Source organism: Salmo salar, chromosome ssa23, assembly GCF_905237065.1.
Source record: "Salmo salar chromosome ssa23, Ssal_v3.1, whole genome shotgun sequence".
NCBI classification, from domain to species: domain Eukaryota; kingdom Metazoa; phylum Chordata; class Actinopteri; order Salmoniformes; family Salmonidae; genus Salmo; species Salmo salar.
This window is the reverse complement of record NC_059464.1, coordinates 9144329-9166481: the sequence shown is the minus strand read 5'-3', so window position 1 is coordinate 9166481 and position 22153 is coordinate 9144329. Positions and strand designations below refer to the sequence as shown.

General features: G+C 41.6%; 1 protein-coding gene and 1 pseudogene across 1 annotated transcript; both read right to left on the bottom strand.

The window, feature by feature from the left end:
• LOC106583989 (dolichyl pyrophosphate Man9GlcNAc2 alpha-1,3-glucosyltransferase-like) overlaps nucleotides 1-9800 on the bottom strand; it is a 91276-nt pseudogene extending 81476 nt beyond the window's left edge.
• A 4078-nt stretch (nucleotides 9801-13878) lies between these two features.
• On the bottom strand, nucleotides 13879-17509 carry LOC106584029 (forkhead box protein D3-B-like). The gene has a single exon (XM_014168816.2). It carries the CDS (start codon nucleotides 17186-17188, stop codon nucleotides 16088-16090), a length of 1101 nt encoding a protein of 366 aa, XP_014024291.2. The 5' UTR covers nucleotides 17189-17509; the 3' UTR covers nucleotides 13879-16087.
• Between the last annotated feature and the right edge of the window lie 4644 nt (nucleotides 17510-22153).

Sequence of the window (22153 nt, the reverse complement as noted above, 5' to 3'; positions counted from 1 at the left end):
CACTTACCAAGTCAAGTTTGAACTGCCATAGCATAGGGTTCACCAATAGTTTGATTGACAAAGGTAGGATAGCCAGGAGAGTGGTGGCCAAACTGAAAACTAAACAATAACAGAGAAGAATGAAGTAATCTATCATCATTCATAGAAACAATGCTATGATAAATCGGAACAAATAGTGAATGGCCCAGCCCAGAAACCTAAACCTCATGGTGAAACCGAACTGTGCGGCTGCTGGCTCGTTTTAACCCCAGCACGGTCCACCCATAAGACCACCAGCTATGTGGGAAATGTATCAAATACTGGCCCGCTTAGGGCACCCCAGCATTAGTTTAACCCTTCAATTGTCACTCACTGGGGATAGACACAGGAAGGGAGGGGTGAGAGGGGAGGGGACCAGAGGGGTACCTCCACTCCGGCTGAAGGGGTAGGGATAGGGTAAGGTAGGGCAGCGCACGAGTGAGAGGTGTGGGCAGCTGCGTCATGGGCCCCATTAAGGCCTTAAGGGCCCCTGGGGAAAAGGGGCAACAGGACCCCCAACATGGGGCAAGAGGAGTGCTTAAAGGGTTAATGGATGGGTGGGCTATGGAAGGGGGCTGGAGGGTCAGGGTGATTTAGAGTACAGTTCACAGATCATTTTCTGGGGTTGTTGAGAACTATTTAGTGGTATTCCACATCCATGAATAGTCACCGCAGTAGTTCACATCAACGGTAACAGTGAGGTGACCGGTGATACCAGGCCATAGAAAGACGTATAGCCCTCCTCCCCTCAAAACATACAGTTATTATAATATTCACCCATGACGATATCTAGTGTTTTCATTTGTGTTAAATACGCTGCAGTCACAGAACTCCCAGTTAATCCCTGGTCTTAACAGTCTGGCAGGAACTTGTCCATCCTGTTCAGAGTGCACACCCCTAAATATAGCCCCGCGGGTTATTCAAGCACACGCCACCATGACGACGAGAGAAGGGTCCCATGACTGACTGTAGCCTCTCCTCATTCATGAGGACCTTAGGGGAGAACAATCTTTGACTGGCATAACATTTCATGTCGCCACAGAAAAGTTAACTTGCTTTTTTCCCCCCCCAAACAGAAATGGTTCAAATGGTTTATTGCGGCATTCCAAATCTGAAATCTCATCAGCATATTGCCAATAGTTGTCAGAGGGCCGATAAAAGCCCATAGCAGCTGGTAGTGCTCAGTATTCAGAAGCTGCTCTCACATAATTATTACAAGGGATAATCTTCGTTTCACTCTGCTATAACACAGAGGCTCTCGTGTGAGGCTTCTCAGAGAGCAAGAGAGAGAGAGGAGGGGCAGAAAGAAAGACAATGAGATGGAGTGATAGAGAAAGATAAAGAGATGGAGAGGGGGATTACCCGAGGTAGAGCTGGGTATCAGTGGACAGGATGGTCTTGATCTTTATCAGGGCGTTCAAGCTGCACCCATGTGTTGGCCACTCTATCCTGTCAACACACACACACACACACGCGCGCACGCACGCACGCACGCACGCACGCACGCACGCACCTTTAAATAAGAAAATATCTCACTTCCTATACTGATACACTTTTTTTTTTATCCATGTGAATCAATAAAAGGTGTTACAAAACTCATTTCAAGCCAAGGGTTTCAAATGTAGAAACTCACATATACGGTATTACAGTACGCTGCTCTAAAAAGCATTCTGTTTTGAAGAGAAGCAAACAAGTGGCGTTGCTCCAAGTAAAAATGGCCCAACTGAAAGTGCAATAAAAATCCCTTCTGTGCATTCCACAGCACATTTACACAGGAGCGCTTCGGGAAGCATTACCAGCCTCATAAATCGCCCCTGCCAGGGTCCAGGGAATGGGATGTCACTGGAAGCGATGCACTTATTTGTACACTTGGGGACACAGGGTTAAATGTTCAAAAGATAATCACATTACAACGACTTCCGCATACTTCGGCACATTCCCATTCAGACCACCCCATAGAAGACCACAGTGTCCACCCACCACACCCACCTAAGGCAGATGGAGTTAGGGCCGTTGTGATTAATGCGATTTAAGTGCCCTAGAAGTTGTTCTGGGATCAGATATTAAGGCCCCCTGCGGTTTCTGTGATATGAAAGAATGTAGAAATGCAAAGCAGTCTAACCCAGGGTTTCCCAAACCTGGTCCTCGAGTACCGCCAACAGTACACATTTTTATTGTAACCGTGGACAAGCACACCTGATTCAACTTGACAACTAATCATCAAGCCCTCATTGCGCTGAATGAGGTGTGTTTGTCCAGGGCGACAACAAAAGTGTGTACTGTTGGGGGTACTGGAGGACCAGGTTTGGGAAACACTGGTCTAACCATGTCTTGTAATAGTGTGGTCCCTTCTATAGTGTGAATTTCTACGAGGTCCTCTGGGCCTTGCTACAGCTGCTCAGAGCACAGCTGTGTGTGTGGAGGTTATGGACAGGCCCAGTCAGCAGGCAGGCCGTCCTGCCGACATCTAGGTCTCATCTCTCCTCGAACACCCCCCCCCATAGTCCCGCCAAATAAGTACCCTACCGGAATGTCCCCCCAATGCCGCCTGGGCTGAGGTCAACACATGAACCATGGGGTTCGGCAGCAAATGTGGGTTAGTGCCGTTGGTGGCGCTCCTTACCTATAAGCCAGTGTAGAATTTCACAGGCTGCAGCATTTGGTGCCATTTTTGTGAAGCAGGAAAACTGAGATGGCCAGAGTGCTGTTTGATGGGTAAACTTACAACATACCCTCCCCTCCTCACCCCCCCATCCCCTCCTCCTCACCCCCCCATCCCCTCCTCCTCACCCTCCCACCCCTTCTCGCCATGTCCGCTTTCCCTGGCCCGGCTTTCCGCTTACACGTGCACAACTTCACAATTAGTTCAGACAGGCTTCACCTGGAGCCCCTCGCACCGCGGCCTGTTAGGGGTATAGAGTCGCTCACACCCGGTGTATTATGTTTGCATCGTTTCATAAACAAACAACTGCCATGCATACTGCCACCCTGACCAGCCTCACAGAATTTTCAATTACTTCGCACATCACCGCACCTTGTGTGCCACCTCCGGGAATGGGTAGGTCTACAGGACACGGCGGACATAGGGAAGATTCCAAAAAGCTGAGCCGCGAGCCTTGGCCTCAGCTACCGACCCCCTCTACTCCCCCAACCCCCCCCCATCCTCCTCCCCCATAACAGTGTTACTTTACCTCAGCACCTCGATCATGACATGCTTTCAACGGTGCCCGCGGAAGTGTTTGCGATGCTACTCTCACTAATGTCCCCTGTGTGATCCATCATTGTCCGTTCGTCTTTAATTTCCTCCCCCCTCTCCCGCCCTCCCTCGTTCCTTCTCCCTTTTCTTCCAGTGTGGCCTCGCTGTGTGTACATACACACGTGTAAGTTCACTTATCAAGGACGCAGCGGTTTGGCTGACAACATTTTGCACAGCGAATGGATGAACTCTGACACGGATAGCATTGGACCCTGGCACCACATCACATCACATGGCTAAAACATGGCCCCACAATGATGTGCTGAAATGACCCTGGCAGTAAATTAGCTAGATTTATCTGTCCCCCCCCCCCCGACCATTCAACATTTTATTCCTCTGTTTTCTATGATCCTGCATGGGATCCATTTCCAATTGGCTAAGCACAGAGGAATTGAGTGTGTGTGTGTGTGTGTGTGTGTGTGTGTGTGTGTGTGTGTGTGTGTGTGTGTGTGTGTGTGTGTGTGTGTGTGTGTGTGAGAGAGAGAGCATGTAGGCTGTGCTTTGTAGAACAGGGGGCACCGCGCACCACTCCTGTCTATAAGGGGCAGCACTGTGTTAACTACCTTAGCCCCCTAGTCTTTCTACAACTTGGCAGATATTGTGGTCCCTCAGGTAAAAAGGCAGTTATCACCGTAGATCATAGTCTCCTAAACGATGGGTAGGCATCCTCTACATCCTAAATCAGGGCTATTCATACAGGGATGGAGCAGCAGAGGTACTCCAGGGGCTCCTCAAATGTTTTGTTAATGAATATCACTAGCAACAACAGAATAAATAGAGTTTGAATTACATACCTACAGTAGAAAAGAGGAAAATATTTGATTTCTAATGATGTCAACTTAATAGCTAATTACACTGGAGTAATCTAGCATAGGCTTTGAAAAAGCACCCGGGTTTCACTAGCCGTGGCAAGTGCTGTTGCTTTCTCGACCAAAACATGGCTAACCTTTATTTAACCAGCCTAACGGCTGCTATTAGCAAAAATGTGTTTGGAGTTATATTACCTTTCTAATAGGCTATGTTAGAGGTTACACTTCGTCTTCCGATTATAGAACTGTGGGGATGTCAAAATAACGAAAAGCTATCCACCAAATATACTCATATTAAAATGTTGATTACTTCTCCTTTCCATTATCATTCACCTGATGGTAATACAAGATGTTAAAAAAGTGTTTTGCTAACATATGATGGGGGGTCCCTATGTTACCAGTTTGCCTGGGCAGGGTCAGTGTTGTAAATTAACTAAGTAAAAATACTTTGAAGTACTACTTTTGGGGTACTTTATTATTTATATTTTTTACAACTTTTACGCACTGCATTCCTTAAGAAAATATGCACTTTTTACACCCATACTTTTATCCTGACGCTCAAAAGTACTTGTTACATTTTGAATGCTTAGTAGGACAGGAAAATGGTCCAATTCACACACTTATCAAGAGAAAGTGTGGTCATCACTACGGCCTCTGATCTGGCGGACTCAAAAAACTGAAATGCTTCTTTTGTAAATTATGTCTGAGTGTTGAAGTGTGCCCCTGGCTATTTGTAAAAAATAAGAAGAAAATCGTGCTGTCTGGTTTGCTTAATAAAAGGAATTTGAAATTATTTATAGCATTTACTTTTACTTTTGATACTTAAGTATATTTAAAACCAAATACTTTTAGACTTTTACTCAAGTAGTATTTTACTGGGGGACTTTCACTTTTACTTGAGTCATTTTCTATTAAGTTATCTTTACTTTTACTCAAGCATGACATTTGGGTACTTTTTCCACCACTGGGTGGGGGTCCCTAGGCAACAAAAGTTTGAAGACCCATGTCTTAAATCCATCTTTATGTCAAAAGACTGGGTTGTGGACGAAAACCTGGTTTGGTCACCAAAATATCTGTTGGTCACCATATCATTCTAGAACAGGGAACTATATTCAGCTGTGGGACGATTTTGGTTGGAGAACAATTATAATTATTTGTGCACTGCAAATTGCCCCAAAAATAGATTGTACTTGAAAATAACAATCATTTGATACCTTGATTACATTGGGACACGATCATGTCTCTTGCTGTATTTGTGGGAATACATGGTGAACAGACTTCCGAAATTAAACACGTTTAGCTGAAATCCTGGTGAATTTAGTATTTTTTTTATCTAAAACTTTGGGGGCCAAAAAACATAATTTACGGGACGGTTTTGGCTGCCTGTTGTCGACCCGTTCTAGAAACTTTAGGTGACTCACGTCGCAGAATGTTAGGGAAAGAACTTGACCCTGTGTGGTTCTGTTGGTAGAGCATGGTGCTTGCTACGCCAGGGTTGTGGGTTTGATTCCCATGGGGGACCAGTATGAAAATGTATGCACTCACTACTGTAAGTCGCTCTGGATAAGAGCGTCTGCTTAATTATGTAAAACGTAAACTTGAGAGTATGACTAATTGGCTTGAGCACTGAAAACTTTTGGGGTCACTATCAATTACACAGTATGTACCTCGAAGAGGCCCCACTCCACAGGAAAGAGGCGGTGCAGCGCCTGACTGTGGTCAGACAGGAATGGCAGCCAGCAAACGTCACCAGGACTGTTACAGCGTTCTTTACTAGCAGGAAAAACCTCGGTACATGGTGGGTGAGAAGACAAATGATAAAGTACACCGAACCTTTAAATGGGAACCTTTATCTACTGCCCCAGAGTCAGATGAACTTGTGGATACCATTTTTATGTATCTGTATCCAGTATGAAGGAAGTCAGAAGTAGTTTCTCAAGCCACTGCTAACTAGCATTACTACAATGACTGGAAGTCTATGGGTATCTGCTAGGTCATTGCGCTATCGCTAGTTTGCAATTGCGCTAGAGCAAGTTAGCAACCTCCTTCAAACTGCACACAGAGACATTAAAATGGTATACACGAGTTCATCGGACTCTGGGGAAAATCCTAAAGTATCACTTTAAAACTGTCAAATACCCAAAACATAAACTCACTCGGGCACTGTCTGTACATTAAATCTAAATCAAATCCATTTTTATTTGTCACATGCGCCAAATACAATAGGCGTAGACCTTACCATAAAATCCTTACTTACAAACCCTTAACCATTACTCGCTATAAAAGCACTTGTAAAGCAGTAAAACATAAAAATGCATATTTTCAACAGTATTCATTGGCTGAATCTCAGCTCTCTCTGTTGTTCTCTCTCACATGTTCCTCTGAGAAGTAAGATTGATGTAGCGGACTCCAAAAAGACAACAGCTGTGCACATGACTGTCCGCGCATCCCAAGTTAGTCAATGTATGTTGTGAAAACCATGCATCAGCTAAAAGTATTTCACAGTAGGTCAGCTGTAGTAGCCGTGTGGTGGTAAAGTTGCACACACAGGAATAGCTGAGGAGCTTGGGCATGGCGATAGTGTCATCTGGACATATCTTCCCCTACCCATCTAATCCAGCTATCCATTTGCTACCAGATGCCCTTGGTACATTGTTACTAGATAAACAAATGTGAGGACACTAGTAACAGTCATCCAATCGGATTGCCTCGCCTCAATAACTCCGCTACTCTGTTTGGGAGAGTGGCAGAGTGGACATAGTATAGGCTACTTCATGGGGCCATGTTTTGTCCACTCGCTACAGGAAGTGGTGGATTCAGAGTATTTTCTTAAAAAAAAAAAATCATTCTGTGATTCAGCGTTAATGAAAAATAATCTGATTTTTGATGCTTTTTTTCCTCAGACTTGATGGTAAACTGATTGTCTGATTGATTGATTTTATACAGCGAAATCATACATTCTCCACTGGCTCCCACACAACATCTTTCCACACACACAAACCTCCTTAGCCAGGGGTGTAAGTCTAAGTCGGCTAACTCACCCTCGGCCTGCCAGGCCCTGCTTGAAACACTTGCCCAGTAAGTAGCAGAAGAAGGGCAGGGAGTGGTAGAGCTCCATCTGTTTGCTGTTGAGGTGCCAGGACGAAGGCCAGAGAGCCTAGCATGTCCCAGCCCAGACCCACCACACCCCATAGGGCCAGCCCCAGGCTTATACTGTTGTATTTGACGCCAGGTTAAAGAAAATAGACATGATTATACGGTTAACCCCTTACACACGTGGAAATTGGTCTATGTTGATAGGGCCAAATTGAAATGTTTCCAACAGAAGAACTATAAAAAGCATATGCATGACCATGGTAGTAATTGAAAGAGAACACTTTGGAGATTACGGAAGAAAGGGTCAGACCAAAAGGTGAAGACACAACAGTTCACCTGACACAAGACTGAATCCAAACATTATACACTGTTGATTGTTTGTGCATTTTACATTTACTGTACTTTTCACGGCATTTGTCAATAGCGAAATCGGAAAACACTCTGGACACATTCAGAAACATAATAAAAATATTATTTGAAATGTTGGAGTAGGTGCAAGATAAGAAGAAAAAAAAATCATTACAAGAGTTTGAATGACAAGTCTAAGTGGTGTTTCCAAGTGGCCACACACCTCTCCAAAGTGTGCCCAGTTCCTAAGTCATTTCAATGCACTTTTATGACTCAATGAAAGAGCCTTCAACTATCAGCTGCTTTTTTGAGCTCTCCTAGCTTTGCCATTGAGGAACTAAAGGAAGACCACTTGTCGTTTTTGGTTGGAACACAGCCCTGTGTCCCCACCATCACTAAATAAATCGCAATCTTTTGACCGCTTATCCTATTGCCGACATGTTATAAAATACAATCTTACAGTGTTAGGCTTTCCAAAGGCACATCAGACAAACAGATTGTAATTTTGGTGCGCATAGAATGGAGTCTAGAGGGCATTCAAGTGCGTGTTTCGCGGCTAATTTTCCTCACAATACGACAAACACAGGCTCATTGTGTTAAGGACAACCCAGGGAATAACACGTCATCCTTATAACTGTAGATCAATCACAGCGATGATAAAACGTTGATACTGTAAATTACATGACTTTTCAAATATGGAACTGTTAACATTTGGGCTCAGGGGTGTGTGGTTTGCTTGTATGACGTCAAAGCAGTATTTTTTATACTCCTCAACGTCTGCAGCAATTCCCTCATTCAGACAAAAAAATGTGCGAGAGTAGCCGGATTAGAGGGAGGGATGGGGGGCATTTTCTTGTCGCGAGCGGTGCTCAAGTTTATAACGGTTTTCAGTCAAAACCCATACAGAACTATGAAGTGGTGTCATGTACTGTATACCATGTTGCTGTACAGCCACTGCGTTCCAACTTAGGCGCTTATCAATGACAACATTTTCAACCCATATATGGGATGACAGGGGCTGTGAGTGGAAAGGGCTACAGCTCATAAAGTTTCTAACGCTGGTTTGTCAGAATCTGTAGTGCAGTGATAGAGACAGCTTTGGTTTTTTAAAGAAACTGGAAATGCCCGTAGTCGGTGAGAATAAGGCCTGGATAGAGCAGGACACAGGACTGCGCAGACCTAGTATCTTTATTTTTTCGAGTTCTACAGTATCTTTGCTTTTCTAGTTTTTAGTATCTTTGTTTTTCTCGTAACTTTTTAGTTACAAGCAAACAGAGGACATGTCAATTACATAATTCTGCCTTACCTTCTCTTGTTTGATCCTTCACTGAGGTAAAAACAGTAAAGCACAACAGCGGGAACGTATATCAGCGGATCTGCAACAGGACCTGAGAAAAGATACATATATTATTCAGGGGGTTTAACAGCTGTTTGATACCGGTCCTTCAGTAGTCTTAGCTGTGCCACTCATAACCATCTTATGAGCTAAGCTTTCATAACCTTGAGATGTGTGCTGTTCCACCCACTCTGGGTTTATCAGCTTGGCTCTGCAGGGAAGCACATACACATGGTGACATAGTGTTAGAAATAACTTGTGTGTGTGTGTGTACAAACAGACTTAGACATGAGCACAGAGTAGGCTATGTTAGGCTGTTGGGGGTGGGGGGGGGGGGGGGGTCAGTCTAAACCCCAGCATTTCAAGTTGTTGAAGTACCTGGATGGATAAAGAAAAATGCAAGACAATAGCATAGGCTATTGGACAGGTGTATGTAGACCAGCATACCATTCATAATAAACAGGCAGATTATATGTCACTTCTTGCCAGTGCCGTTGAGTTTCGTAGGCCCCGAACATAGGTGGTTTGCCAGCCCCTGGAAATAAGATACATGTGTGAATATGCTGCTAAATGATAATAACTACGAGCTAGCTACAGCAATAATATGCAGAGGAAGAGAGCATAGTCATGCTGCTGAACAGTGGCAGCAAGCTGACTCATATTTTTGTTTGTCTAATGGCCATAATAATTGCACTAAAATACCGGCTGCCTTTTACCACTCAAAATCAGCAATTTGATAAAAGTTTAAGTTACAATGGCACGCTAGCTAGCTAGCTTTGTTTGAAACTGAGACCTGTCAGTGAGCACTGCAGGTGCAGCATTAGCACAAATAAAGCTAGCTAGTCCACTTCCTAGGTGAATAAGAGTTCAAGGGTTCAGCCCATCTCGCCGTAAGACCGAGAAAAACACAAAGGGATACAAGACTCCAGTTCTCCATGCCCGCGAGCATAAAACAGCTTTATTATCGGCAACGAAATGCTTTAATTTTCGGTGCATGTTGCAGATTCCTGCAGGATTGTTGTTTACACTTCATGAACACGTCAGAGTAGGCACTGGGTGATGACGTACATCTCTTCCTCTCGTTGCCTTTTTGATTAGAGATGGATGATGCTGACTGAGGTCGGATATAGAATATTCGATCCCCATCAAAAGTGGCATAAACCGACAATTTCACATCATGTGTCAAATATGCACAAGTAAGAGGTGAAAAAGCAGAGATAGTAAAGGATGTATACATTTTGCTTGTTCATTTGTGATTTGGAGATTTATGGAACCAGTTTTCCACAAATGTCCATTTAAAATGGCAGTAGTAGGCACATATGAGTTTGAACGCTTAGCAACCGTTTCCAGGTGTTGGTCCAAATGATAAACGAATGCCTAGTCTGAAGATTAGACAGATTTATTTTTATACAAATGATTAGCCTGAAACTTCAGTGATGAGTGCTGTGAAAGCCATGATTCTCTCTGGAGGATTGACATAAAGGAGAGAGGCTATATGAGGTAATTTATGAATATCAAAATACTGTAGCAGAATACAGTGTATCACCAAGGTGCTTGTTGTCACCTCCAGTCCAGTTACTTTCTGCCAGAGGCACATCCTGTATGACCTTTCAATCCAGTGACGTCTACATTACAACCATGTCTCTGTTTCCATTCTGAGGGGTAAGAAGGTATTGGATAAAACACATCACTTCTTCTGGTTCAGGCATCAATTATTTATAAATAATAATAACCTCGGACAACTGCTGATTTGCAATGACTTTCATTACAATGAGAAGCCTATAACTCATTGATGGCCATTAGTTATTAATACCCTGGTGTGCCAGCTTTACTTTGTCATTTATTGCTTAATCTCAGTGCCTTTTAAATATTCAGTAACTGCTGTATCTACATTTACTGTCTATGATCTGGCCTGGCTTGTCACCCCTGCTATAATTCTATATTGAAGGCTTTCCAGGTCTTGCCTGACAATGCACTGTGTCTGAACTGGCACCCTAATCCCTAATGCACTATATAGGGAATAGGGTGCCATTTCAGATGCAGACCCAGTCTTTGATTATGCCTTTACCCATGTTTCGAATGTATAGAATAGAGTAGGCAATGGTTGTGGAGAAGGACATGAAGCAATGCAGCCTTGTTCTTTGCTTGCCAATGCCACTTGAGTCTATATGGTTTTTTACTATACCTATGTTTTCTACCAATCCAATAGAGTGGGGAATGGATGTGGAGCAGGAGACGAAGGAATGGAAACAGCTTAAGCTGGGGGGGTACCCTTATCATCATCATCATCAGGGTGACGAATGACTGGAGGTGCTGCTGCTGGACTCCAGTGGATGCCTGTCTGTTTGCCCTTAGGGGATGAAGGGATCAATTAAGTAATGAAGTAACTCTATCCAATAGGTGACACTTGTTGTTGCTACAACACAGTATTATGACAATGACAACATTGTAATGGCACAATGGCAGTGGTAGCTAAATGCAACAACCAGGTATGCAACCATATTAATAATAATAATAATGATATAATAATACTAATAATAATATGCAACCATTTTGTTTTGTTTGCACAGTTAATATAATTATTGACCATTTGCCATAGATCATAGGTAATTATTGAAATATATTTGTAGATTTCATTACACGCGCGCGCGCACACACACACACACACACACACACACACACACACACACACACACACACACACACACACACACACACACACACACACACACACACACACACACACACACTCCCAGTAAATTGCACTTTGGATAAACTGATGCACCTTGGAAATGGATCAATAAAGTATTCTCATTTTTAAGAAACAGTGGGAAATAGGCCTACAAAACAGAGATATTATTTTGGGAATGTCACCTGGAATATTAGCTATGTGTCATCTGGAAAATGGATCAATAAAGTATTCTTCATTGTATAAAAATAGGCTACACAAAACGTAGCCTACATTCCCAACTGAAACACCTTTCATAGCTAATAAAGTAGGCAGTACAAAACAGAGTGATCATCATGGGAATGTGTCATTTGCAATATTAGAGGTCCGAGTTCCATATTAGAGAATTTATTTTATTGGGAGAATCAATTTGTGTCAACCAGATGACATAGGCCAGTATAAGGCCCTTATGTGCAACTATATGGGAAATGTGTTCCTTGTTTTCTCTGTTGTAAGGCCTAGTACATGTCAAATACAAACATTTAGAACACATTTATACACAGACACAACTGTAAATAAACGTAAATAATAAGTGAGGCTATACTGTAATATTGCTATTAGTATTACTCAATCTTCACTCAAAATACCTTGCTATATACTGTATACTCAGCTAAGCTTTCATTTACAGGCCAAATTTGATTTTGGATAGGCCTACTGTATTAATGCAAGACTCTTATTATGTCAAGTATACGAGAGAATCTCAGTGGTGTTCCATGCTGACTGTGCCGTCAGTATTGAGAGTGTGTTACGGGGTTGTGGGAACCGCTTGTCCTCGCTGTCCATACACCCCACCTGTGCAGGGCGCGAGAGCAGGTGCAGCTGCAAAGGTCAACGTCGTGTGTGATTGTGAGCACCGCGCAATCCACTAAGCGCAGCAACTTTCAGCAGAGCTCTATAGGATTTTTAGGCCACCCTAAAACGGAAACGCGTCCAAACATTTGTGCGCAGGTGATCATTCTTCCCGTGTTGTAAGCCATTTCGTTGGAAAAGACGTGGCTATGTCAGTATGATTATTAGCCTATTCATCATATTTGACATATAGTAGCTTACTAGCCTATATACCTTATCTATACGGCAAAATCTTAAAACCTTCAAATGGCTAATCCAGGCTTGTGGGGGATGCGTAATTTCCATCCAAAAAAACGTATTTGATCGAGACCTGTAATAAATATGAATGTTTAAATACCAATTTGAAGTTTATTCATATAACTAATAGCTATAAATATTATCGTTATTGTTGTCCATAAATAGGTTATGCTTGTTTTTTCATCTTATTTCAAGTCAAAATAGTTTCATTATAATAGCTTATTTTTCATATGGGCTCCGATTTTTTTTTCGAAGAAAGTATTATGGGAAAGACAATTATTTAATTGTGCATATTGTGCACAACAATTCGTCAAAGCAACCTAAGACTGCAACAAGAATAAAAAGTATATTCACTTTGTCCTGATATTTAAGCTTACATTATGCAGAACAATTATTTGGAGGATTGTGATTGTCAAAACGAGTTGGCAGCCCCTGTCAGTCTGCTTAAGGAGCTCTGGTGGTCCACGGCTGCAATACCCATCGAAGGTTACTACTTGACGTCAGGTATATAAAAAGCACGGGCTCTATTATAACCTTGCACTTGTTAAAGAGTCAACTATTTCCCACCAGCTGCCCCTAAAATAGACACACGATTAAATCCCGTTGAATCTAAACAATGTCACAGTGTCTCTATTCCAAGATAAATAAGATCTACCAAGCCACTCCAGTATATGAAGCTACTTATTCTAACAGAACAGTAGCCCTGATGAAAGTCACCCATATAATGCCTCAGGGAAGATATTTAGGACTTGCCTTATGTTTCTCTGTGTTTAAATGGCTTTGCACAAGAATACAGGTGTCAATAAACGCCACCTAGCGATGTTCACAAGTCATTGCTGTTACACGGTTATGTGTGTGTTATTGTGTGTTACATTCTTTAACAGTGAACACAGACCAGGCAGATCCGAAAAAGACAGGGGCGGAATTGCTCCATCGAATAAAAGCCATATTATTAGCAAACTAATAGCCTACCGGTATTGCATGACAATATAGACTGTAGACCTGTGTAGGCTTAAGTGTTCTCAATTGCTGATGTTTTTGTTTGGCTAGAGATTAATTGTTATACTGCCTGCTTAATTAAAATGTATTACTCTTACTTAAGACATAATAGAGAACATGGTAATAATTATGAGACACATACCCACATTGCGTCAGTCAGAGTTTTTTGGAAAATAACCAGCTTGCCAATTAAAAATAAACATTTGAATGAACAACCCTCGGTTGATAAGAGTTCGTTTATTAATACACAAATTTCAATTAGACATGACATTATAACCTAATATAGGATCAACAATCGCCTATCAAAGCGATTGTAGGCCTTACAAATCTCCCCTCACAACGAAGTCCCAAGGTCTACATTTTCCTACATTATTTTTCCTCGAAAGCCTGTAGTCCTGGGCTTATATGGAATCATATTAGATATATGTCTTCTAAGAGAAGCCTCTGCATCGCTACGTCCTGTAAATCATCGGTGGTATGCGATATCAAATCGGAGCAATGCGCATAACAGTGTAGTCTCATCTGAATGAATAAGAAGTCAGTCGTGGAATGGGCGCCCCGTTATCCAGTGTCATTGAGAAGCACTGCCTCAGCAGCTTCTTCAGACTGAAAGTGAATTCAAGAAGATAGCCCTTTCTCTGTTCACATGAGTATCAGTTAAAAATAGCCCCCCCTAACCCCTGTGCACTGCACCGGCCACACACACCATCCACCATTTGCTGGTTGTGTAAAACTGATTAGCCAGACACAACTGTGAAACTAAGTGTTACTTTTATAGTAGCAACACGCAAACATGTTTATATCTCCTTAGTTTCTCTTGTAATAGGACACCTTCATGTCTCGGCATCTGGGCTAACAGTTTAGGCTAGAGCATCTGCACTGCATACGCTTTCTCATGATGAAATCCTGTTTCCTTTATCAAGTTAGTAATGTTAGTGAAAACATTAGTAACAACTTATTTGATAATAAAGTATTTTACTATTTTGAGCCACCAAAATAATTTGCATAAAGGTTCTAATGCTTCTATGTTTGGTTCAAGTTTTACCTTTATTTAACTAGGCAAGTCAGTTAAAAGAAAAATCTTATTTACAATGACGGCCTAGAAGCAGTGTGTTTTTTACGTTGTCAGCTCGGGGATTCGATCTTGCAACCTTTCCGTTGCTAGTCCAACGCTCTAACTACTAGGCTACCTGCCGCCCCAGGTAGTGATATAACAAGGAGGCAGAATGTTGAATCGAGCGTTCCGTGGCCTTATAATTTCAAGACATCAGAGTAGCCTAATTTCTGATTTGTGTTTAGGCCTATTTTCTATTCCTGTTCAAATATATTTTATTGTTTTCACATCTGTAAATAAGCCATCATGAGGCACGAGCACAAATAGGCTATAATGATATAGTTATTGTCATGCCAAATTATAACATGATATCATAATAACAAACCACAAACTACTTTTAAAAACAGTTGAATTTAGGCCTAACTGTAAATTGATATTGATAATGAAGGGATATTAAATTAAATTAAAGATTTCCTAATTTGTAATATCAATAGGCATATTTTATATCAATATTACATTTTAACTTTAGGAAATTACCTGTGTTTTAAAAGTTACAAATGTATTACTTGCGCGAGGTAATAAACACGTCATTACACTCTCACCTAATTATCATAAGCATGGCAATAGACGTATTGAAAGGATAGGCCTACCTTTATTATTGGCCTTAAATTAAATGCACCGGTTTGCAATCTAGTTTTAATTGTTAAATATGTTTACATTTTGATCTAGGCTATTTGCTTACAAATCCATATTGATAGTTTGTCATATCCAAGTCTACTTTCAGATTATTTCCAACTATTAAAATGGTTTCAATTAGAGACGTTTTTATCCCACAGCAGATCTATATCAGATCATTCAAAAACTACATAAAGAAAATGAATACTGCTATTGCTTATTTTATTTTTATTTAATAACAAATGAATCCATTTTACAACACAATAGAGCTACATAGAATACATATATTTTGGATTTATAAACAGACTATTTGTCCAGACTTAGAATAAGAACATGTCGTAACTTGCTTGTATGAAAAATCAAAGCAAAATAGTTGATTCTTTTGAACTAACAGGGAGCTCCCATACAAAATAAAATAGAAAATAATATCAGGAAAACTCGTATAACTACAACTGTTGTACAGTTCAAACACCAAAGATAAAATAGGTAAAGGTCAAACAAGTCAAATTCTTTATTTTTTACAAATATGTACAAATATTACCTGTACAAAAAGCATTCCTTTTCTCTCTCTCTTTTTTTTGTTTGTTTTTACATGGCTACAGATTGGCGGACGTCAGAGTCCAATGCTGCTTATTTCGTGCTGCATACAGTCCCTCCAAGTCTCTAGAAAAATATAAGTATTTTATTGAGAAGGCCATTTGGACACTGCTGACGTTACGGAGGGTAAAAACTGTCCCGACATGATATTAGATGGCATGCTAAGAATTGGTGCAATAGCTGCTGTTGTCCTGGTTAGGCCATGTGCGCTCAACAACGCCGACTGAACAGTCACCGGAGGCCGCATGAAAGTCTGTGCACTCGAGGAAGTGGATACCCCGATGATGTTTTCTATACTGAAAGACGGTCTACTGGAGGGCTCGGACTTGATCATAGACGCTGTGCTAAGGCTGTTAAGCTGCATCTGAAGGCTGGGGCTGAGCTGGGAGTTGAAGGCTTTTCTGTTCAGCTCAGCGGAGGACAAAAGAGGGACAGTCGGGGGCAGCATGGGACCTACCGGGTGCATGTAAGGGTACATCCCTGCTGGATGGGTGTAGGCTGGGTGAATTCCATAATGACGTCCGTAAGGATTTCCAATACTGTAAGCCCCAAAACTTTGCATCATGAGGGCTGTCTGGTCCCTGAGAATATCTGGCTGGTGCCTCTTGAAACGTTTCCTCCTCCGGAGGAAGCTGCCGTTGTCAAACATATCTTCCGATTGTGGGTCCAGGGTCCAGTAGTTGCCTTTGCCAGGGTTGCCCGGCTCCCGGGGGATTTTCACGAAACAGTCGTTCAGCGACAGGTTGTGGCGGATGGAGTTCTGCCAGGCTGGAAACTTCTCCCGGTAATACGGGAACCGGCTACTGATAAACTCGCAGATCCCGCTGAGTGTGAGTTTCTTCTGCGGGCTCTGGAGTATAGACATGGTGATGAGCGCGATGTAGGAGTAGGGTGGCTTCACCAGGCTGTTTTTTGGCTTGCTGCTTATGGAACCCGACGCGCTTTCCGTGCTGTCTGCTTTGGTCTCTCCCTCCCCGGCGCTCTCGCAGGGACTCCCGGACCTCTCCTTCACTTCTATCTCCTCCACCTCCTCCGAGCGGTCGTGCATGCCCCCCTGGCTGTCGCAGTCGCTGTCCCGCTCCATTCCCTCATCGCATTCGCCGACCACGTCGATATCCACATCCTCGGCAGTGAGCACTGTCTGACCGGACATGTCGTTGGCACTGTTGCCACCAGACAGGGTCATCACAACTTACTTTACCGAGAAACAACCAGGGATCTAGGTGCGTGGGTGCGCACGCGGCACGTAGCGGTTAGATCAGATGTCGCCGGATTCTAAATGCAGGTCAGACCGGCCTGCCAGAGAAACTTAAACTTCTGGAAATATTTATCCAGTCTACTAGGCTACGAAGCGTCTTCTCCTTTAGGTTTTTGGTGTGGGTGCGCTTCACACCACGATGTCCTTCAACCGCTATTTCATAGTAAGAGTGATTTTTGAGTGCGAAGTTTAGATGACAAGTGCTTTTAAAGCCTATGTTAAGGACTGTCTGAAAGATTACTTTTTTCAGTTTAAGATATACTATCAGTCCTGCCACGTGATTGGGTGACGTCAGACGTCCCCCTGCTAAGCCATGCAAACTGAAGTTGTTTCATGGATTTGTCAACAAAGGGACAACAGTAATGCTGCTTTCCACTTTCTGGCTGTGTTCGTCCGTCATAGACAATTTAACCGTAGCTGGGGGAAGAAAAAAAATAAAATTGGCCTGCATGATTGAAAAATCTGATGCGCATTAACTCGGGCCTGCGTTAAATCCAAATCTTAACTTTGCTTAAAACAAATTGCTTGTGTTGAAAGCTGCTGAATGAAAACGTCGACAGCTAAGTTAATTGAATCTCTTCTAGTTATTGTTGTGTATGCATTGAATATAATAATGTTATTTCATTGGGAAATAGGCTATAGGCTAGTCTATAATGTTTGCTTGCTCAGTACTCACATTACTTTACGCATAATTATTACTTCAGGCATAAGACTTTTTGGCCAAATACATACTTATTTTACTGTCTATAAGAAAAACTATTATAGGCCTACTAAAAATATAAAGTTTCACTTTCACGCTGGATTTTGCAAATTGAACCAGATAATGTATGGCAAATATTCAGTCGATTAATTCAGTGGATTTGTCAAAGGTGAGAAGGGTATTAGGCAACAACAATGGAAAATAATAAATAAAGAATTGTTAGCAGATTTTGCCAGAGGTGTTAACGACCTAATCATTGTAAGTGTTAGTATATGAATAAGTAGGACCTACGCGACCGGGTGAATGCAAAAGTTCCATTCACAACCGTGAAGATGCGCCCAAATATGTGGGCTGTTCTCATGAAAGAATGTAGAAACGAATAGAGAAGTTCCCTGCGTCTTATGAGAAAAATGTTGCCCTATGTCATTGTAGCGAGCGGATGGAGAGGATCAGGAGGATTACCATCCATGTTCTGATAATAGCGTGCGAACAGCCTGATGATGGTCGGACAAATAGCACTGTTTATCTACTCAAAAGAGGAAGGGTCCATTGCTCATGTGTTAGGTCTGCCGTTGCATGGTTTGTTTAGAAGAAATTAAAAAGGAGAATCTTCCTATCTTAACATGTTCTATGTGCACAAGCAATATAACGTCCTATTGATTCGCTCTGAAACCCACCTCCTGCCTTAATGAAAATATATTTAATTGACAACACAATCAATTATTCTTACCACCCCTCCATTAGAACTAACAAAAATGTGTAAATGACTTTACGATGGGAACGGAGTAGCAGTTAACCATGACCAGGTCTATTTCGCTCAGTTCAAAGCCCCTCGTCTGGCCTCCATTGAAAAGCTAAACAGCAATCTGTGCACATTGGCGTTGCAACTCCCTTAGACAGCACACAGCCCTAATACTTTGATTATTTGCTTATAAAACACTATTATGTGACTACATCATCTTTATTTAGGTCTTAAAATGAAACTATTATTAATACTCAATTAGGCCTATTGTTAATAATAATATACCTAATTATTATTTTAAATGTTATCATTTTTTAATATTATTACAATATTATAACCATTATATTTATAGGCTATATTTTACATTGTTATCGAGAAACCGTCCAAATTATTTTATTTATAACAATATGCTATACGTAAATCGAAAATCGACCTTTACCAATGCATAAAGGAAACGTCTTCTACAATTTGAGGATCTAATATTAGGCTACATAATTTCTGGCGTCATTAGATTCCTCATTCCCGAGCCTGTATTTTGTTATCGAGGGTTTGGGTGATATTTAATCTGAAAACAGACGCCTCGCTGCCGCGACCTCGGTCTTCTCTCTATCCTTTAATTCACCCTGTCATTCTCCCTGGCACGTGGGGCTCGTGCCTAGTGTTGCACCTCTGACGCGGCTGCTCCTTTTGTTAAATAAAAGTCGGATTAATTCGATCATATCGTTAATAATTGTGTCATAGTGAAAAGGGACAAGGCCCCCCGATTAGACATGCATTCAGCTAATCTCTTGCTCAGGCAAGCATCCGGTGACCTGTGGGATGTGTAGTCTATCAATACTGAGCTACTTAGCAGATGAAATCACAGCACACCGACTCCTTTCTATAGCCTATCTCGCTAACAATGACACTACACAACTATTTGCGTAACATGTTTCTTTCCTTTTTCACAAGGTCGTTTTTATGTTTATATCATATTGTTTGTTTTTTGGGGGGATGCTTTTCTTTTTATTTGTGCATTATTGACTAGATTTGGGCATCTCAGAAAAGGCTCCTTTTTTAAATCCGAGGTGTTGTGAAAGACAGGCAGCGTAAATGGGTTATTACGATATTACACCGAAAGGGGTTCAAACCCCTCCTCGCTGTGATCTTTCGAAGCCTCGTAAATCCGCTTTTATACCTTCGCAGTTTAATAATAAAATGTAGCCTACATTTAAGCACATGCACGGCTTATCCCGACAAAACCTTTTAGAATAATAAGCTAACTCTCTCACTATGACCCATTAGAGGACGCAGCAGCGATAGCAGATAGCAGTTGACAGACCGTAGACAGTCGCCGCGTCGTTGCGTTGCAATGTGATTACCAAGCAAGGTCAGAAACAAATACCACCCTATACGGCAAAACCGTATAGAATTTCTGCCTAATTAAATTGCTGAAATAAAAAAAGATAAGGAGGAAATTGAAAGGTGTGGCAGAGAGAGGGAGAGCGCGAGAGAATGTGTGCTCTGAAGAAAAATACATTCCTAGAATGGAAACGGGAAGGGATGTAGAAGGCTGCACTTGAAGCAAGAACGGCGCGTAATAGTTACGCACGGCTACATATTTAATTACGCACAGCCATATATTCCTGCACTGTACTTGTATAAGCCATAATGCTACATTATTTTCACTATTAATTAATAGCATACACAATTAAAACATCCTAAACATCGACTAATGTGTTATTGTCTGCAGAGGAAAAATAATCTGAAGACTCGGCGCGTTCTTGGTGAGCTGTGCATAATCGCTTTAGGGGTGACTGCAGAATCAAAGGATGCTCTCTCCTCTGTTTAAACCCTTCCCTTCCAGTAAAATGTGGAGCTGGAAGCTGCCGCAGATTAAGGGCTTTGGCTCCTGGTATTAGCCTGATGCTTGTGAGTCTGTTTGGCGTTCACCACGTTTCGTTTCAGCGTTTCAGACTGTATTTTGAGATTTAAAAAAAAATCTAAGGTTGAGATGATTGTAACCACTCTAATCAAGATGGTTTTTAATACATCGATCTGACGTGAAAATATTGGTTTTGGTCCAACGACTCGTTTGAAAATATTTCCAGTTGATGTCCCGGTTGATATAGCAGTGTATTGTCGATAAGCTTCATTTAACGATTTGTGCAACTTGACTAGGCCACTGATCTTATATTTATAAAAATGGGTCTATTTCGCTAATAACATGAGGGGCCTTTTGTCAGAGTGTGATACCACAAGGATGTAGGTGTTCAATGGGTAAACAAAAGGTGCAGGAAATAAAAATGAGGAAGATGACAGCAAAAAATGCAAAAGTTAGAATTTCTTCAAGTGTGCAAAGAGCTGCTCCTGAAAACAGATTTTTGAAAGGCAACTGATTTAATTAATTATCGGAGAGCAGTTGGGGGCAGCAAGCGAGTAAAACGGTATGATAAATTAATGCCATTGTTAGCGGGCTTTTAATTACGGCTATTATGTTAATTATTTTACATTACTGCCGAATGATCAGCTCGTCACGTGCCATTCTCTGGAAAACTATTATTTGCATCTAGGAAAAGGAAAAAGGAAGGTGCCGCGGAAGGTGTCATGTTATAGGCTACTTGAGCGGGGGAAAAAAAGACTTTTAATTTAAACGCAATCTCAAATTAGATTTTTTACGGTAGACACCGTGATTCCCTCAAGGCTATAGGCTACCCACCAGAAGGCAGGATTTCATCCGTTCCTTTTTTGGGGGGGAATTCGCCATTTTCACCCCCTTGAAGAATCCACTCTATCAAGCTGCAACTTTCTGTCAAACAATATAATGTAGCCCATTTTTAACCGTCCCTTTTGTAGAATCATCGCAGAGCCTCGCACCGTCATAACAATGCATTAAAGTGGCCAAAACAGAGAATGTGTGTCGCGCTCTGCAGATGCGCCGGAATGATAACGACAAAATTGCTTTGGTAGGCCTATACAAAATACAAAATGACAGGATGATACTGTTAAAAGCCAAGAGGAAACAACATGGACAATCTGTAATATCACGGCCTGTAAACTGGTCTATGGCTGATTTATCGAATGGACACCTGAGTTAGAACACCTTAAATGTAGAACTGGCAGCACTGATGATGGATACGAAAGGCATTTGCTATGGACAAATGATCAATTGATCATGATAATATCACACATAACAATATGATTCTAGGCCTTCACTTTCGATGCATGAATTTGCTTCATATTGCTCTTCTTCCATACCTTTTGATAGAATAATGTCCTCCCGGTCCCTAAAATAACCATTTTAAGTTGCATCATATTTTCAGTTATTTATTGAATATTGTCTGAAATGTAAGTTAATTTCACTCAATTTGTGTGCATTGAAATAGTACATTTGAGTGTCGTTTTTCGTTTTATCCTCAACATTTGACAAATCCATTGATGGATTTTTGTAACGAAATATACACTGAGCGTA